The sequence below is a fragment of the Eptesicus fuscus genome, chromosome 21, assembly GCF_027574615.1.
Source record: "Eptesicus fuscus isolate TK198812 chromosome 21, DD_ASM_mEF_20220401, whole genome shotgun sequence".
In the NCBI taxonomy this organism is placed as follows: Eukaryota; Metazoa; Chordata; class Mammalia; order Chiroptera; family Vespertilionidae; genus Eptesicus; species Eptesicus fuscus.
Window position 1 is genome coordinate 12,716,660 of NC_072493.1, and position 20,846 is coordinate 12,737,505.

The 20,846-nt window shown below is 39.6% G+C and overlaps 1 protein-coding gene across 3 annotated transcripts in view; it reads right to left on the reverse strand.

The window, feature by feature from the left end:
* The window catches only part of NFATC3 (nuclear factor of activated T cells 3), a 103,924-nt gene that overhangs the window by 38,141 nt on the left and 44,937 nt on the right, over positions 1–20,846 (reverse strand). For all 3 annotated transcript variants that reach the window (XM_008139940.3, XM_054710992.1, XM_054710993.1), the window contains exons 4-7: positions 14,291–14,490; positions 9,326–9,498; positions 3,791–3,931; positions 778–833 (exon numbers count right to left, since the gene is read on the reverse strand). In XM_008139940.3, the coding sequence (XP_008138162.2) occupies positions 778–833; positions 3,791–3,931; positions 9,326–9,498; positions 14,291–14,490 (570 nt within the window). The remainder of the gene's footprint in view (positions 1–777; positions 834–3,790; positions 3,932–9,325; positions 9,499–14,290; positions 14,491–20,846) is intronic.

Consider the following 20,846-nt stretch of genomic DNA (forward strand, 5'->3'; position numbering starts at 1 on the left):
CTTGACCAGAAATCGAACCTGTGATCCTTCAGTGTTCGGGCCACACTCTAACCATTAACCAACACTGGCCAGAGTCCATTCTGTTTTTTAATCAAGTTTATTATTTCCCAAGTTATATTATAGTTTAGATTTCTTATCTTTTTATATTCAAAATGTTTTAAATTGGCAATACACAAAACTTACATCCCCATAAAAAATAATTTTACACATGCAGAGTGAAAACCTTTGGCTCCAAACTAATGGCTATCCTCAACCTAATTTCTCGAAGGTCTTTGGAGAGAGAGCACTGTGAGAAGTGGTATTCTCTACCCCACAGAAGATTCTGTCTCTACTCCAACCAGGGAGGAACCACAGCTACGTGTGGAATCCTGAATGGCTTGAGGCTGAGGAGTTGGAATAGTGTGCTAAATACACAAACCCCTAACGGCTTGTCTTCCTCCTATTTTTTGCCCACCGTACATGGTCTTTTCTGAATTTGTTTTATTTCTTCACTAATACTGAATTCAGATAAATAAATCAATGTAACTTCACTAAGAAACTTCTAATAATTTTTCATTTCTAATTTCTCCTTTCCTATACACAAAAAAGGGGTAGACACCAATTATCTTTCCTAAACTTTAATATCAGAAAGTATCTAGTTCAGATCCAAATTTCTAAATATTTACTTTTCTATTACTCAATAGATAAAAGACTTCTCGTCTTACCATAAGCAGCATTATCCAATTTTCTCATTAAGCTTCTAAAATATTTCTTAAAATAATAAGGTAAATTTCTTACCCCTTGACATTTTTCCCTGATTATTTTCCCTTCTACCTCCCATTGAGGCCGTCCATCTGTTGAAAGAAACAATTTACAGTTAAAAGTAATTCAAGTCACAAAGCATATAAACAAAATCTAATGTATTTAGTATCACAAATTTATTGGCAAAGGGAATCTGTTTCTCACTAACTTCCATTATGAACATAAAATGTGTACCTATGGGAAGAAAGATCTTGGGCTTCCTGAGTTAGCAGGCTGCAGAGAGTTTATTCTACTGATATCTGAAAATCCTGTGAGAGAATCTTCACCAAGAGGTGGCCAACTTCTGCGTGTATGCCTTAACTAATGGAAATTTCACTCTCACCAAGTAACCCATTTCATCTTTGGATAATAAATCTTTGCTGCTGGAAAGTTCTCCGTGATAGATTAAATCTATCTCTACAATATCCAACCCAACCCAACCAATCTGGAGTGCTTCTCCATGAGACAAGATTTCAGATGTTTAAAAGCAGCTATGTTTGCCTGTGTCTCCTCTTCTCCTGGTTAGCATCCCTAATTCTGCATCTATCCCTTATACAACGGTTCAGCTTCCTACTCTTCATTGAACATTCCTCCAACGTGACCATCTCCCTCTAAATGCACAGGCCCAGGACTGAATAGCCCAAGGGAGAAATGACCCAACATTGTAGACAGTAACGAGGCTCTTGCTAACCTTATGTAGAGATGCTGTGTCTCTGTTAATACGTTTTCCGAGGCAGCTGCACTATGTTTTCTCTTACACTTACTGGGTGGTCAGCAAGTGTTCCTCAATCTGCCACATTTCCTATTGCCAAGCTCAAGCTCCCACACTGCACTTACATATCTGGGGTTCCTCCCCAACCTTTGTTACATTAATTTCTCCCTACCAGACTTCATTTCCTTAGATCACTTGGCTTGTCAAGATCTTTTTAGGTACTGATGGTCTTCTAAAATAGGTTTCTATACTTTCGAGATTTATATCACCTGAAGATGTGGTCAGCATATTTTCTGTCTTTTCATCCAAAGTGACTTGTTCATCTAGGGAGAGCCCCACTTACTACTAATGCTCTCACTCCAATCTGATGAACAGCTGTTCTAAAGCATTCTTCTTATGTCATGGGCATTTACTCAGTGACTAACCTATACAAATATCTTCATATCCAGCATAACTTCATCTAGTCTATGAAGATATTAGGAGAGAGTTAATCAAATGCCTTCCAGATTGTGACTATCATTTTCCAGACCAGTAACTAGGTAATGGCTATCTTTGTTGCACAAGAGACACTATAGACAAATCCTATGCCTACTTAAAATTATAGCTCAGTTCAGCTATCATTTGCTGGGTCCCCTGTGCCAGGTACTTTGGGTTATTGAAACCCTATCATCAGTCTGTGGATAAAAGGCAAATACAAATAGTTCATTAGGAGAAAATGTGGTAGTTACACTAATAAAAATGCATTCTGGAAGTACTAAGAGTACCGAGGTCAGGGTCCTTATCCTAGACTTGGGATGGAAATATGGGACAAGCAAGGCTTCCTGAAGAGCTCCTGAATTAAGGCTTAAATATGAGGTGGAATTCAGATGATTTGTGTGTGTGTTGGGGGGGGGGGGGGGAGAGGGTCAGGAGGAGGGTAGTCTAGGCCAAAGAGAAAGCCTGAGCAAAAGCTAGGTGACAAGAAACCACAAGATATAGGGAACCATAAACAGCTGTGTTGGTGGAGTATAAAGTATGAGGCAAGGAGCAGTAAGAAATGAAGCTAGAAAGATAGGCAACAGATTGTGGCCTGAATGCCACATTAGGAGCCTAAAAAATGAAGAGATCACGTAAGGTGTTTTCAGAATGGGAGTTACATGTTCACAACTGCCACCATGTAACATGATTCAATTTAAATTAAAAGCTCTTGCCGAAACCGGTTTGGCTCAGTGGATAGAGCGTCAGCCTGCGGACTCAAGGGTCCCAGGTTTGATTCCGGTCAAGGGCATGTACCTTGGTTGCAGGCACATCCTCAGTAGGGGGTGTGCAGAAGGCAGCTGATCGATGTTTCTCTCACATCAATGTTTCTAACTCTCTATCCCTCTCTCTTCCTCTCTGTAAAAAATCAATAAAATAAAATTAAAAAAAAAAAAAAAAAAAGCTCTTGCCCAGCCAGAGTGACTAAGTTAGTTGAGCATCATCCTGTGCACTGAAAGGTTGCTGGTTCGATTTCCAGTCAGGGCACATACAAGAAACAACCAATGAATGCATAAAGAAGTGGAACAACAAATCAATGTTTCTCTCTCCCTCTCTCTCTAAAAATAAATAAATAAAAATAAAGATATAATCATGTAAGTATACATAAAATTCACCCTTTTAATATATACAATCCAAAGGTTTTTATATTCATAAAGCTCTACAACCATCACCTCTAATTTTAGAAACCCCATGCCCATTAGTAGTCACTCCCCACTGACACCTCCCTCCAACCTCTTACAACCACTAATCTACTTTCCAGTCTCTATAAATTGCTTATTCTGGATATTCTGTGCTGGCTTCTTTCACTTAGCACAGTATTTTCAAGGTTCATCAATAATGTAGCATGAATCAGTACTTTATTCTTTTTAATGGTTGAATAATATCCCATCACTGTATGAATATACCACACATTTATCCATTTATCAGTTGATGAGCACTTGAGTTGTTTCCATTTTTTGGCTATTATGAATAATGCTGCTATAAGCATTTATGTCCAAATTTCTGTGTGACATATGTTTTCAATTCTCTTGAGTACATATATAAAACTAGGAGTAAAACTACTGGGGCATTCTTCTACTTTTGAAACATCCTTAATGAAAAACTTAACATTTATGTGAAAATTTAATAAACATTTGATTTAAAATAAAATCTGCATAAAATGATACCTGTAGCTTTAAAAAAACTATTTTGTGTTTAATGTCAGTGAAACATATGAATAATTCATTTTACCCTTTTGCCTCTCAGTCTGAGGTCAATCAACTCAAATCCTATATTATTTACCTTGTCCTTTTTCAAGAAAAATGATTTTCGATTCTGGAAGAAAATTAGATCCAGTCACAATCATTTCATGACCTCCATTTACAGAACAACTGTTGATACTGTACTTCTCAATATGAGGAAGTTCTTGAGCAGACCGCTGGGCTGTTTTAAGAGTTGAGAAGAAGCAAATATTAGTTTACAATTTTTCATATATAAATGTCAAATTCAAGCTAAAAATGAAAATAAAGAGAAGCAAACCCTGGGCTCTTGATAATTTAAGACAATGGTAGCAATATCCACCAAAAAAACCTACATTATTTAGAAAACAAAATAGATTGATTAGATTTATGTGATTTCTAAATTAGTTTCTAAAACTACAACTATAAAGAAACCAACTCATAAAGAGAAATTAATGCCTGCAACTTCATATGACTTCAATCCATTCATCTCATCCAACTTTTCTCTTTTTAGCTTACGTTGTGTGTTTTTTAAATATATTTTTATTGATTCCAGAGAGAGAAAGGGAGAGGGAGAGAAAGAGGGAAACATCAATAATGAGAGAGAATGATGGATTGGCTGCCTTTTGCACTCCTCCCACTGGGGATAGACCGGGATCGAACCCGGGATCCTTCAGTCTGCAGGCCAACGCTCTATCCACTGAGCCAAACTGGCCAGGGCTAGCTAAGTTTTTAGTATATTTCTTCCCTATAACTTAAAATAGATAAATCTAATATAATTATAAGACAAATTAAATCCAAAGATGTGTAATTATGTTGCACAATTAAAAGAAGACATGTTTCACCCTTGCTGGTTTAGCTCAGTGGATAGAGCATAGGCCTGCAGTCTGAAAGGTCCCGGGTTCGATTCCGGTCAAGGGCACATGCCCAGGTTGCGGGCTCTATACCAGTAGAGGTGTGCAGGAGGCAGCCAATCAATGATTCTCTTTCATTATTTATGTTTCTATCTCTCTTTCTCCCTCTCCCTTCCTTTCTGAAATCAATACAATATATATATTTTTAAAAATATATTTTTTAAAAAAGAAGACATGTTTCTAAAAGACAAACACCAAGTAGTCCTTTCATCAAGAAAATATCTAGATCATTGAGATATCAGAATTCCATTTCAGACAATCTTCTTAATAACTAAATAACTGAAGCATACATGAAGTACACATTTTAATAGTGAATTTTTAAAAATGGATGTAAATGTTTCTATAATGCAGTAACCCTTTCCATTCTCAGGGTACATGAACAAGTTTTTCATAATGCCTTAGAATATTTATTTATTTATTTATTTATGAATCTTTATTGTTGAAAGTATTACGTATGTCCCTTTTTTCCCCCTCGCTGACCCTCTACAGCCCCCCAACCCCCCACCCCAGTCCCTCACCACCCCAATGTCTGTGTCCATGGGTTATGCATATATGAATACAAGGTCTTTGGTTGATTACCTCCCACCCATCCACCCTCCTCTGCCTTCCCTCCAAGACTCCACACTCTGTTCCATGCTTCCATGTCTCTGGATTCACTCTGTTCATCAGTTTATTTTGTTAGACTCCCTAATATGAGTGAGATCATGTGATAGAATCGTTATATAAATTAACAACTTTATTTATAAACAATGACCTTGGTACCACCTTTCTCTGATACTGATTAATTCCAAGTAGCTATATTTTCTGAAGGTCCTATTTTTGGTTCCCTCCCTTCCTCCTTTCCTCCCTCTCTCCTTGAGCTTCAAGCTATAGATTATACATCTTTTGATTGCTTAGGTTCTCTAAAGATTTCTTCTTACCAAATGCCTACATAACTTTGGTTTCTTTCTGGATTAAAACAAACAACAAAAAAAGTGGATTACACTCTCTTCACACTTGGAAAACAGGTCTACTTTTAGTCCTACTACTTGTGTGGAAAACTGGTGGCTTTGAGGGTCAGCTGTGTTTTGTTTGACTAGAGTAACATTTTTTTTTAATTGATTTTAGAGAAGGGAGAGGAAGAGAGTGATAGAAACATCAATGATGAGAGAGAATCATTGATCAGCTGCCTCCTGCATATCCCCTACTGGGGATCGGGTGGATCGTGCCTGCAACCCAGGCATGTGCCCTTGACCGGAATCGAACCTGGGACCCTTCAGTCCGCAGGCTGACGCTCAATCCACAGAGCCAAACCAACTAGGGTGACTTTTGAGTAACATTTTAGAGAAATTTAAACTTGAAATCCTTTAGGAAGCAGACATTCCCAGTTCACTCTGGCTCTTATGTTTCCTAATACCAAGCCACAAAAGGTTACGCAGATTGGGATCCCTGCTCCATTCAAACGAATGTTAAAATACATTCTTTCATAGGGGATGGGTCTGGGATTTAGGATTAACTACCACTTGGGAAGGACCAAGCATCAACCTAGATCTTAGAAAATACTTATGACCCTACTTAAGTTCCAAACGGCTCACAGAGAAGAGGCATGAAAACAAGCACTGACTGGCCGAGGGACTGGACTAATTAAAATTTTAGACATTTATGGTAGAAATTGGCCATGATAGGTACATCCAAAGTGTTAACGATGAAAGTGAGGTATCTCTTTCCCAACTGAGTGTCTGGGGTGAGGTCCTTATGATATCTCAAGAAAAAGAATTTTCTGAGACTTGCACAGGCGGGTGAGTGATTTTTATTTGTGTGAAATTATATCCTTGGGGTTCCAAAGCCCCATTTCCCGCCCTAGCCGGTTTGGCTCAGTGGACAGAGCGTCGGCCTGCGGACCAAAGAGTCCCAGGTTCCATTCTGGTCAAGGGCACATTCCTTGGTTGCAGGCTCCTTCCCGCCTGGGCCCTCGTCGAGGCATGTGCAGAAGGCAACCAATCGATGTGTTTCACTCACATCGATCTATGTTTCTCTCTACCTTTCCCTGTTTTCCACTCACCCTTAAAAAAAAAAAAAATCAATGGAAAAATATCCTCAGGCAAGAAATAAATAAATAAATAAATAAATAAATAAATAAATAAAATTTGTCATTGTGTTTGGAATCTAGTTATTAGAAGGGAGTTAAAAAAAAATACAAAAACACTCACAAAGTCCCATTTCCCTCAATCCAGTCCTAGATGATGTGCAATTGGGGATTTGGAGAGCTAAGAGCAAAGCCTGTGTCCAAAGTTTCCTTTCCATGTTGAAATTGGGTTGGGCACAGCGCCAAGCTAGTTGCAATCCACTGTGCGGGGGTTCACATGGCTGTGAGCTTTGAGGGCAAATTGAGGGGAGTCAAGAGTGCATGCCCCCAGCACCAACATTCCCAGGAGTCCCAAAAACGCAAGAGCAAGAGCTCAAACTCCTTTGTTTAGGGAGTTAAATATCTTAAATCTTCCCTTGCTTGCAGTGGCCAATGAATGACCTGTTCCCAGGTGTGACTGATAGGCAAGTACCTTTCTTATTTCACCCAGATTTTATTGGGCAGGCCTCTATTCTTCCCCTGTCCAGTTCCTCTCCCACTGACCTGCAGGGAACAGACTGGTGGCACCCTGGGGAGTGTTAACATGCAACTTCCTGGCAAAACTGCATAAATGACATATTTGGCCTTCCTTTTGCTCCTTTCCAGTTATTCATAACTCGGTTAAATTACAATGGTATCAAAAGTAACAGAAATTTTTATCGGCATAATAAAAAATTCTACACGTGTTAAAAATCGTATTTTTGAAAAATATTTAGCAATATGAGAAAATGCCCATTATAAGTGAAAATATCAAAACAAGCTATAAAACTGTATCAGGTAAGCCCAACTAAAAATATTGTATATAATCCTGGCCTGCGGAATGAGGGTCCTGAGTTTGATTCTGGTCAGGGGCACATGCCTGGGTTGCTTGCTCTATCCCCAGTGTGGGGTGTGCAGGAGGTAGCCGATCAGTGGTTCTCTCTCATCATTGATATTTCTGACTCTCTCCCTCTCCCTTCCTCTCTGAAATCAATAAAAATATATTTAAATAAATAAAAATATTGTATATATGTACAATGTATAAACAAAAAAGAAAACCCAAAAAATAGTCAATAATGACTACATTGGGCAAGTGATATAACAAAAGATTTTTAACACTACTCTGTATTATTCTACATTTTCTATATTCTCAACAATAATCCTATGTTAATTTAATAAAATAAAAAATAGGAAATGATTTCAGAGGAACTTCTATCTCGAAAACTCAAACTACTCTATGAATTTATTTAAATTGTTTTACTAAATATATGTGCTTATATGGGCACAGAATACTATGGCAGGATAATAAAAACAATGGCAATGATAGTTGCTTTTATGAAGAACTAGTTGACTTAGAAATTTGCTTTTCACTCTATACTCTTTTATTCTTTCTGAATGTTATACCATGTACTTGTATTATCTATTAAAAATTAATACAAGAATTACTTTTACAGTGATTTCTATTACCATGGATTTATTCAGTAATTCCCACAGTCAATAAGGAAATGATAAAGTATTACTCCAATTCAGCAAACAGCAAATGGAGGTACAAAAAGGTAATTAAGTAGATGTAATCCCAAATTAAGATGTGGTTAACAGAAATAAAATGGTATAACTGAAAGAGTACTAAGAAAACTTGTGCTCTAGGCACAGCTCTGTCACCTATAAACAAATAACCTTGGATGACTACTTGAGATACTTGTGCCTCAGTTTCCTCCTACACAAAAATAAGACATGAAATTAAAACACTTCTAAGACTATGCCTGAAAGATCTAAACAGCAGTCTCAATATTTCAGTCCTACTAGCTAACCTGCCAGAGGTCCACAGTTCTTTGGGGCTTGAGTAGATATCATGTTCTAGGGCCTTTTTTTTCATTTCTTGTCTTTATAAATCAGGGGGGAAAGCATTTACTTTCTCAATTTGATATTGTAATTAAATTTATGGTAAAAACATAATACCCACAAGAAACAAAATCCTGTGAGTTCTTATTTAGCTGTCAGCTCACAGAGACAGGCATCTTCCAACATAAAGGTTGACATTTTAATTAAACAAAGATAGCCAAGTAATACTTAGTATCAGAATCATAGATTCATGATTTGGTCCTCAGGTGTCATCAAGCCCAACTTCCTCATTTATAGATAAGAAAACTGTGGTCAAGCCCTGGATGGGTAGGTCAGTTGATTAGAGCGTCGTCCAGATACTCCAAGGTTGTGGGTTTGATCCCCAGTCAGGGCATATAAGACAATCAACCATTGAATGCATAAATAAGTAGAACAACAAATTGATCTCTCTCCTACCCCCTTCCTCTTTCTCTAAAAATCAATCAATAAAAAATGTTTTAAAAAAGGAAATTGTAGTCAAGATAATTTATCTATAGTCACACAGCTACCTAGGGTCAAATTATAATAAGAAATCATTTTCTAACTTCAAGATCATTACTCCTTCCCTAACCATGTAGCTTATTTTCATAAGAAGATCACATCAGCTATCCAAAATCTGTGCCTCAGTTTACACTTTTGATCCAAACATCACATTACAAGCAAAATAGAAAATGACCTATTGTAAACAACATTTTAAAACATCATCACAAAGCTCACTTACAGCACTCAACAGGTATAGAAGCTGTCTGCAGAGAAAGGACTTTTCCATTGGGCTGTGGGATGTGTACACGAAACACAAGTCGTACTCTAGTATTCTTTCTGCCAATATCAGTTTCTCCTTTTCGAAGTTCTATATCTGAATTGCGGAGTTTCAAAATACCAGCACAGTCAATACTAGGGAGAAAAAATAGAAAAATTTTACTTGCTGACTGATAATTAGTGGTTCTAAATAACTCAACTAAATAGCCATTATTAATTTGGCAGGGAATAACTATCACTACCTAAAGTAAAAAATGTCTGAAAAAGGTAAAGGTATTAAGTAAAAAACAAAACAAAACAAAAAACCCTCATAGACACAGACAATAGTATGGTGATTACCAGAGAGAAAGGTGGGTGAGAAGAGGTAGAAGAGGATAAAGGAAAGATAAATGGAAATTTTAAAGAAATGTTTTTGTATGACAAAATGTAATAGTAAGTGTAATAGACTGTCTGCAAATATGGCTGTCAATAATTCCTTCCCATTCCTGTACTTGCATGCCCTCCTCCTAGAGTTCCTATGTCTCCTGTCCTTGAGAGCTGGCCTTATGGAATGTGGCCAAGTGATGCCATGTAAGTTATAAGCCTAGCACTTAAGAAGCCTCATAACTTCCTCTTGGAGCCCTAAGACACCATGATGAAGTTCAAATAGCAGGACAGAATGACCGAGATAATCTTTAACTACTCCAGTCATCTTGAATGTTCCAAACCCAGCTGAGTTACCAGCTGGATTCAGGTGCATGAGTGATCCTAGTCAACAACCTATGAATGAACTGGCTAAGTGTAGACAACCCAAAGAATCATGAAAAAAATAGTTATTACACCCTGGCTGGTGTTGCTCAGTGGTTAGAGTGTTGGCCTATGCAGGTTCAATTCCTGCCCCCAGTCAGGGCGCATACAGGAGGCAACCAGTAGATATATCTCCCTCCCCCGACCCGCTTCAACTCTCTCTGAAAAGCAATGGAAAAAATATTCTCATGTGAGGATCACAAAAATAAATAAATAAATAAATAAATAAATAAATAAATAAAGTTACTACTTAAAGCCATTAAATTTTGGGGGTGGTTTGTTTTACAGAACTAGATAAGCGAAACACAAAGTAAAAAGACTTTTTAATCCTATATATGTAATTAGACCAGAAAAGAATCACTTGTCGGACAACAAATCTCATTAACAACATAGATTTTTACTGTGATACTAGAGGCCCAAGTGCATGGATTCGTGCACATTGAAAGAAAATTAATTAGAAGAAATATTTTAATATCGCTATAATAGAAATGTCAAACCAAATTCATGATCAACAATGACAGACCAAAACACACGCGTGCGATTGGTGCCAGCAAGAGCTTTATATGTATTGCGCATGCGCAAGTCAACTTAGCCTTTTATAGACAGAGAACAAACTTGCTTAGACCTGCTTTCTGATTTAGCTAAACTTTTTTCCAGCACAGTGAAGCACCCCAACTTCTCTTTCAGGTAACTGTCAGCAACACAGCAGTAAATACCAACATGAAGCAGATTATTATTATAGATCTTGCAGGGAGAACAAAGGGTAAAATATTTAACTGCAGCAGTGTTTGACTATATTCTGCGCAGGGAGAAAACCTGAAGTCATTTTCAAGGTCCACCATTTCTTACTTCTTTTCAGTGGGTCAAGTTTCTAAGCTTTCTAAATCTCCATTTTCCAGCTAGGGAGAGGAAAGCCGGGTGTTGCTACATGACGTCATTACCCGGTGCCCACAGCGACCATTTCTGGGCTGGGCTGTGAACCGCATTTTGCGCCATGGGGTCTCGGCAGAGTCGGCTGCGATTTGGTGGGCTGTTGCTCAGGGAGGGTGGTGGGGCCTGTGTCCCACTTGGGGGAAGCCCAGTGTTGTTTTGTAGGCACCAGGTCCATGGTGCCGTTTCTCTGTAAATGGCCAGTGTGTGTCCCAGCAGCTTCTGCGTTGAGCGTCTGCCCCCTGGTGGTCAGTGAGCATCACAGCAACCGGTCGGATAGTCAGACACTTAGCGTATTAGCCTTTTATATATATAGACATTTATTAATAAAACAATCCATTAGGCTAAGATTCTTGCATTTCTAACTATATTACATACACTGAGTGGCCAGATTATTATGATCTCTGAACGCATAATAATCTGGCCACTCAGTGTATATCCTATATAATAAAAGGGTAATATGCAAATTGTCCCCTCGACCAGGAGTTTGACCAGCAGGCAGGCCGCCAACCACCCATGTCCCCTCCCCCTGGCCAGGCTGGCCGGACCCCACCCATGCACAAATTCATGCACCGGGCCTCTAATACACACACACACACACACACACACACACTCACTGAGTGGCCAGATTATTATGCATTCAGAGATCATAATAATCTGGCCACTCAGTGTATTTCTAAAGAATGCACACACAAAATTAGTTTTGGCATTTAAGATTTAACATTCATTACCTTCAAAATTTATTACTAAGTATGGTGTGCTTAACACATAATTATGGTAGGAAACAACAGTACCTACAACATATCTTTGTTACTCACATATTGGAAGAATTTAGCAAATGGATAACTAATGATCAACATTCTAGTTCAAGTTTACTCTCTCTTATGGCATTACTGTTATTAATCCTCTTACTGTATCTACCAAAAGTTCCAATTCTAATGCACACTGCCAAAAGGCCACAGAGGTCGCTTTGAAGGACAATGTATATTACAGAACTAGGTTATCAAGATAAGAACCAGAAAAACACAAGAAAGAATCCCAAAAAGAATGAATATTTTCATCTTCAGAAAGAAAAAAAATTTCTAAAAAAGAAAATACTTTTGAAAATAAATATTTAATTAATATCAAACAACTGCACTTTAGTTCAAAGCAGTATTGATCAAATTATATCAAGTAGTGATTATTAATGTTAACATGCCAAAATGAGTCTTTAGGGGGAAACACCAGAGAGTATACATTTTATTAAGGGAGGTATTTTAGTAGAAAGCTAAGCTTCTAATAGAAAATGTGGAATAAGAGAATCAGAAAGGACAATCTTAAAACTCTGGCCAAGAAATGCCAGACAAGAGAAAAAAACCAACCAACAAAAAACTACATATATCAGAATGAAAATAACTATAACTATTAAAGTCTGTTTACAACTGAAACTATATTTTAGATCAGAATGTAACTCTGCCACATCCATATTCATCTAGTTTTAAAAACAGGAAGGAGTTATGAGTAGGGTAAGGCAATGAGTACTGACATGCTATATTTAAAGTATCCTATAGGGTGGTGGCTCTATGATTTATCAGTTAATGAACTGGTTTTAAATAAAGGGTCTTACACATCCAAGAGAGATTAGGATTGAAATGACAAAACCTGAGGGATAGTAGGCAAAACAAGGGGAATATCTACCAATCTTTTCCCACTTATTGCTTTAGAGAACGGTAGAGACATTTAATATATACTTATAACTCACTTATGCATAAATTATTTTGAACAATGAATGATCTTATCTGTCACTCACAAAATTTTACCTCCCACTATGTGAAACTATATTACATTCAATTACTGTAGCTTACCATAGTAATTAGTTCTTGGGTAAAACAAGCTCATTTAGCATTAGCTACCTTGTTATCTAAGTACATGGGAAAGGTTTCTTAGGTTTGGTAACTGCCTTGATGCTCTTTACTCAACCCTTTCATGGACATATACAAAGTTGCTAGAAGCCTTGGTTTCCATAGAATTCTTGTTTCCCAATCTAACAGTCCAAAGTGGATAAAATGGCCAGAGAAGTTTCAGGTATGCCTCTGGCAAAATAGGGTGAGGGGGCTAGTTGCTTGTTACTATTAACAATTGTATTTCTGCAACTTTGTCCTTTATGGTGTGATCCAGGCAGGCAGTATAGGCCAGGTCTGTTGGAAAAGGGACATGAAATCATGACTACCAGCTCTATTACATGTGCTAGTAGATAAAAAGAGGAAGAGACAGACATGTTCAGACCCTAGTTTTCTGATTTTCCCCACACACACTATTAGTTGTGTGAGGCTTTCCTAATTTTGTGAGAATTTGTATTTTCTTTAATATATTTATTTATAATCTATTTTTTAGAAAGGATATGGCATTTTACAACATAAATACACATAAGATAAAAAAGAAAAGAAACAGCCAGGCTGGTGTGGCTCAGTGGTTGACCGTCAACCTATGAATCAGGAGGTCACTGTTGGATTCCTGGTTAGGGCACATGCCTGGGTTGATGGCTCAATCCCAAGTAGGGGGTGTGCAGAAGACAGCCAATCAATGATTCTCTCATCACTGATGTTTCTATCTCTCTCTCCATCTCCTTTCCTCTCTAAAATCAATAAAAACATATTAAAAAAATAAAAAAACCACATACTAAAAATGCAGGGAAGAAAAAACAGGAGCTTGGGAACCCAATGACTAATGAAGCCAGTGTGCTAGCCCTAAAATGCCTATGTGTATATTTCTATTCGGGGAAACAAAACTAAACCTCTGTTTTAGCCACTTTATTTCGGGTTTTTATAACAGGCAGCTATATATAATCCCAATTAATATACTTGAACAAAACTCCATTGCATACTCATTTGGAAGCTGGCCACCTAAAGGTAGTGAAAATTTTTCTTAAAAGAAACATAACGTTCATAATTAGTCTATGACCTACTTGAAAAAAGTCAAAATATTTTTATTTCTATCACCTAGTATACTGCTTGGCAGGTACTACCATGGGTTCATAAATTTCTGCTGAATTGAAGTTTCTTTCTGGAAATATGCTACTAACCTTAGCAAATTACTATGATTATTTACATAATGTTATTCAGTTAATTTAGAACAAATACTTCATTTTTGTACTATAAAAAAGGTATTTTTTTTCAAAAGTTTTTTGAGAAAAAAAAAAAAAAGCTATTTATTTGGGGGTGTTTCAAAATACCTGGCTGACATATTATTTTCAGGAAGAAGTGGAATTTCCAGAACCTTTGTGCTGGCAATAATTATCTCTTGGCTTGCAGTAGCAACTGTCTTCCCAGTGATTCGATGCACCTGGTAAAATGCATGAGGTCGTAAATATCGATCATCTGCTGTTCCAATAAACATCTGTAGATTTATCGGCTTTTCACTATAGCCCAGCAGCTAATCCGGAAGAAAAAACAGAAAAAAAACCCAATTATTATCCATGCATTTTTCAATAAGCTTACACCAGTAAATCTTTATATCTATATTATATATATGCATATAATTTTGGTATCATATATTATTGATATATGAGGTATTTTTTTAAAAACATTTTAAAAAGTAGTAAGTTGGTGTGGGTCTCCCTCCCAGGAGCAGGCCCACACCTTTCTTCCGTCTCAGGCCAGCCTCTCTTAAACTCTAAGGGTCCCCATGAGACTTGCAACCAGGGGAGCAATGAGGAGGTCCCAGGCTGACCCCCTGAACCTGTCTCCAAGGCCCTCTTTTCTTTGACTTTCCAGTGAGCCAAAGTACCTCCACCTAGCTCATTTCTTTCCTATAATATCTGTACTGAGCCAAAGCAGCCCCACCTAGGCTCTCTCCTGTTGCTTCTTCTATCCTAAGCCCTTCCTTGTTTCACTGTCCCCAGCTTTAATAAGTGTACTTCTCAAAATAAAAAATAAATTAAATAAAAAAGTACTAAGTGAACAACCTTCGAAATTTTGGAAGTAGTTTAAGAATTACAAAATTCTGGAATATATTAAAAGGTATCATGGTGTGTTTTTTAAATTTTGTTTGTTAGTTTATTTTGTCCATTAGATTCCTCAGATGAGTAAAATCATATGGTGTTTGTCCTTCTCTGACAGGCTTAATTCACTTAGCATAATGCTCTCCAGGTCCATCCATGCTGTCACAAAAGGTAAGATTTCCTTCTTTGTTTATAGCCAAGTAGTATTCCATTATGTAAATGTACCACAGCTTTTTTTATCCACTCATCTGCTAATGGACAATTGGGCTACTTTCAAATCTTGGCTATCTTCCTACATAATAAAAGGCTAATACGCAAATTGACCAAAAGGCAGAACGACTGGTTGCTATGACGTGCACTGACCACCAGGGGGCAGATGCTCAATGTAGGAGCTTCCCCCTGGTGGTCAGTGTGCTCCCACAGGGGGAGTGCTGCTCACCCAGAAGCAGGGCTCATGGCTGGCAACAAGCGCTACTGCCAAGACAGGAGTCTCTCCCGCCTCTGCAGCAGCATTAAGGATATCCGACTGATGGGGAGCGGGCCTAAGCCATCAGTTGGACATCCCACAAGGGCTCCTGGACTGCGAGAGGGCACAGGCCGGGCTGAGGGACCCCCCCACCCGAGTGCACAAATTTCATGCACCAGGCCTCTAGTCTATATATATATATATACATATATATATATATATATATATATGTGTATATATGTGTGTGTGTGTGTGTGTGTGTATATATATATATATACACACACACACAAAACCCTAATATGCAAATATACTGAATGGCAGAACAACCAAACAACGAGTCACTATGACATGTGCTGACCACCAGGGGGCGCGCGTGAAACATGGCGGGCATTGGCCATGGAGGGATGGTGGAGCAGGTGAGCTGGGGCACCAGACCAAGGCGGAGTGTCAGTTGTTGTCATCAGGGCAAGCCTCTGATGGTTACTGAAAATTCTTTGCTCCACCCTAACTAGTTCGGCTCAGTGGATAGAGCGTCAGCCTGCAGACTGAAAAGTCCCAGGTTCGATTCCGGTCAAGGGCATATACCTTGCTTGCAGGCACACCCCCAGTAGGAGGTGTGCAGGAGGCAGCTGATTGATGTTTCCAACCCTCTATCCCTCTCCCTTCCTCTACTGTAAAAAATCAATAAAATGTTTTTTAAAAAAATTCTTTGCTCCTGTGGGCCACAGTCCCGCCCGTCACTCACACCTGCTGCCAGCACCAGCCCTGCTCACACCCACTGCCAGCATCAGAGCTGCCACTTGAACCCACTGCCAGTGCCTGGCGCCAGCCCCAATCGCTCGGTGCTGTCAGCGGGTGCGAGCAGTGGCTGCCAGCCCTGATTGCCCCTCAGGAGCAGGGGGAGGTGGAGAAGCCCTGAGGGGTGATTGGGGCTGGCAACCACCACTTGCACCTGCTGCCGGCACAGGCCCCACTCACACTCACTGCTGGCGCCGGCCCCAATTGCTCCACGCTGTCAGCAGGTACAAGTGGGGCCAGCGCCATCAGCACGTGGAAGCGGCGGCAGCAGGAGTGGGGCTGCCGGCCAGCAGAGAGGGGACCGGGGCTGCAGCGGGAGGGGCTGGGCGGGGGCACAGAGGATGGGCTGAGACCCGCCCCTGTGCCCACTGCAGCCTCGTGGCCCACAGTTCCTTGGTGCATGAATTCGTGCACTGGGTCCCTACTTGTAAATAACTCTGCAATGAACATAGGGGTGCATATATTCTTACGAATTAGGTTTATGGACTTTGGATATATTCCCAGAAGTGGAATCGATGGTTCATAAGGCAGTTCCATTTTCAAATTTTTGTTGTTGTTAATCCTCACCTGAGGATATTTTTTCCATTGATTTTCAGAGAGTGGAAGGGAGGGAGGGAGAAGAAACATCGATGGGAGAGACACACAGCAATTGGTTGCCTCCTGTATGTGTCCTGACCTGGGCCAGGATCGAACCTGCAACCCAGGTACATGCCTTTGACCAGGAATTGAACCCATGACCCTTGAGTGCATGGGGCAATGCTCTAACCACTGAGCCCAGGGCAGCATGCTATTTATTTTGTCAGATCACCGTCTTAAGCTTTTGCTGGGCTTTATTGCAGCTTTAGTCTGATTCCTCTGCTTTGAGATGGCAGCTTCCTTGCACTTGGTGGAGGTCTTAGAAGCTTCAGAGAGATCTCTCACCACTCCTATTTTTGACCCCAAGTGCTTCTAGGAGAAAGATTTTTCTCGGTAGCTGTTTAATCCATTAAACCGGAAAGGGAACAACATAAAATATGGCTTGTATAAAGTCTATTTTTCAGTAAGCATAGTGGAGGAGGTATTCAGCTTTTCAAGGCAGTACTTAGGTGGAGTATCTGGTGCCCAGCCCCAAGCACTGTCAGTACAAGTTGTGGTCAAATCACAGTGTCAGTGATATTTTCACTATAGCAATACTGCGTAGGTGGGTGGACAGTGTTCCAGGATATGTAGCTTCCAAGCCTGATATTTTATGAGCTCCCTAATAACCTTTAAAAAAAAATTCTCTTCTCCAAAGAAAAAGAAAATTATCTTCTGTTTTTGTATTATGGTTTAGAAAATATCCCAATATGTGATAAAAATATAGAGTGCCTAGTACAGTGTCTGGCATGTAGTTAGTGATAAACAATTAGCTCTTGATCTGCATTCATGATTCTAAGTATGGAATCAATCAGAGTTTCAAGTGTGAATAACGAGGTGTTTTTTTCCTATTATGTGGTCCTTCAGATGAATGCTTTACTCCTTCACTGCTGGCCCATCCCTGGCTTTAGAGTGGAGTTTATAACTGAGCAACATCATAATTTATTGATGTATCCTCTGCTACCCAGGAAAGGACATGAAGACTTTTGCCTATTATCAGATAATATAATTTACCCGGGATGGTTTTCAGTCCTGTAACATTTATAGAGAAGCAATTAAAGCCTGGACCATTGCAATAGCCTTATAAGTGCTCTCCGTTTTTACTTTTGCTCCCCTACAGCCTATTCTCTGTCCAGGAGCCAAAACAAACTTATATTAACCGAAAAATTTCAAGCCCCTGCTCAGAACTATCAGGTGGCTTCTTTCCACATAGAACTAAATTCAAATGCCCTATGATGATTTACAAGGCCTATATGATTTAGGCCCTGGCTAACTTGTTGCCTTACCTTCTACTCTCTATTGCTTCCACACACTGCTCTGGCCATTGTGGTCTTATTACATGAACTCCCCAGGCTCATTCCTAACCTCAGGGCCTTCACACTTAATATTTTATTCCTCTGAAATATTCTTCCCTCTCTTCTTCATATTACCTTACTCCTTCAGCTCTGTACTCAAAGGTCAGCTCCTCAGAGAAGACCACCCTGTCTAAAATGCCACATCTCTATCCCCTTATCCTGTTTACTATTTTTTATAGTAACTGATCACTTAAAAAGTATATTATACATTTGTTTATTATCTGTCTTCCTCAGTACCATGTAAGTTCCAAAAAGGCAAAAACTTTTCTTGGTCACCACTCTACCCCTTCCCTCTTTTTACTGAGGATCAATTATGGAAATATCCACAGTGAATGTTATTGCTTCAGCCAGTATTATATAGGTGACACTTAATAAAGAACAAAGTAGCATGTATTAAACTTTAAGAAGTTAGTGAGCCGAAGCCGGTTTGGCTCAGTGGATAGAGCATCGGCCTGCGGACTGAAAGGTCCCAGGTTTGATTCCGGTCAAGGGCATGTACCTTGGTTGCGGGCACATCCCCAGTAGGGGGTGTGCAGGAGGCAGCTGATCGATGTTTCTCTCTCATCGATGTTTCTAACTCTCTATCCCTCTCACTTCCACTCTGTAAAAAATCAATAAAATATATTAAAAAAAAAAAAAAAAAAGAAGTTAGTGAACCCTGGCTGGTGTAGTTCAATGGTTAGAGCATAGGCCCTCGCACCCGTGACAAGGGTTCCATTCCAGTCAAGGACACATACCTGGGTTGCATGTGGGAGGCAACCAATCGATGTGTCTCTCTCACATTGATGTCTCTCTCTCCTCCCCCCCTCTAAAAATCAATGGAAAAAATATCCTTGGTGAGTGGTGAGGATTAACAACAACAAAAAAAGTTAGTGAAGACCCTGAAAGGCAGATTTTTTTTTTTAAAGAATAGTTTATTGAGCCCAGCTGGTATTGCTCAGTGGTTGAGCACTGACCCATAAACCAAGAGGTCACCAGTTAAATTCCAGGTCAGGGCACATGTCAGGGGTTTCAGACTTGATCCCCAGTAGGAGGCATACAGGAGGCAGTGATCAATGATTCTCTCTACTCATTGATGTTTCTATCTCTCCCTCTCCCTTCCTCTCTGAAATCAATAACAATATATATTTTTTAAAAGATGCAGTTATATAATCTATCTATCTATATATATAAATATATATATAAAAGGCTAATATGCAAAGTGTCCCCAAGGGAGTTTGACTGGGAGACAGGGAGTTCAATCGCTCGCTATGACATGCACTCACCACCAAGGGGCGGAGCAGAATGAAGGAAAGCCCCTGCTGGCAGCTGGATGGCTCCAATTGGCCCTAATCACCAGCCAGGCCTAGGGACCATACTCATGCACCAGGCCTCTACTATCTAATAAAGATAAACATGTGTTCAACCTACTATATTTAACTGGAAGTTACAGTTTTCTATAAATGTTTATATGGTCAAGAAATCTATCAATATTTTCTGTTGTAATTTCTTTATATATATTTTGGTGTAAGTTAATAAATATTAAAGTTTTAATTAAATGGAAAATCCTATCTAAAAAGAGGGAATATGCTAACTGATCCTCACGCCATCACAAAGATGGTGGCGCCAACAGCCAATAACGAGGGAATATGCTAATTGACTGCCACGCCCTCAAAGATGGCAGTGCCCACAGCCACTAGATGGCAGCGCCCAGTCCCCTCACCCCCTCCGGGGCAGCAGGTGCGCGGCAAGGCCTCTGGAGTCCCCCAGTCCCCTCAGCCCCCCAGTCCCCCAGGGCTGGCCCAAGGCACAGGCAAGCCTCAGATGGCGGCTGCCCAGCTGCCCAGGGCCGCCCCGAGGCTCAGGTAACCAGGGCCAGCCTAGGCTTGCACTGCTAGCAGTGGCAGCAGCAGAGGTGTGATGGGGCATCGCCTTCCCCTGATCGCCGGTCGCCTCCCACCCTGTGAGAGGGGGCAGGCTGAGCTGAGGGCCCCCCCTCCAGTGCAGGAATTTTCATGCACCGGGCCTCTAGTATTCCATAAAGAAACAATACAAAATAAAGTATAAATAAGTCAATAACTAAAGAAGAAATGGCAAGAGCGTGGGAATATGTATGCATATGCACACAAGTTAACTTCAGCCATTTTTCTCTTTTGGTTTGTATGGAGGCAGATGTATAAGTGACAAAGCAGAATGAGATTTATCCACAATTCTAAAGAGGTGAAAAGGTGAAGGTAGAAAGGAGTGATATGCTGTTTTAACTAAATTATTCATTTAACCCTAAAACTCCAATGGAGTATATGTCATTTTTTCCAGTTTATAGATGAAGTATCTAAAGTTAAGAAAGATCAGGGAACTACCCTAAACTGATGGCTAATATATGATTATCCACTCCTTTCTGCCCTATCTGCTTTTTCTTACTCTTTCTTATTTAATCCTAAATTGGACAAATTATTCTATGGAACCAACTGTTTATCTAGTAGAAAAAGAAATACCAATAATTTTACCACTTGCCCTTAAGTACTGTGAAGGGGACAATATCCATCCTGTCATCTCCAGAGCCTAGTATGTAGTA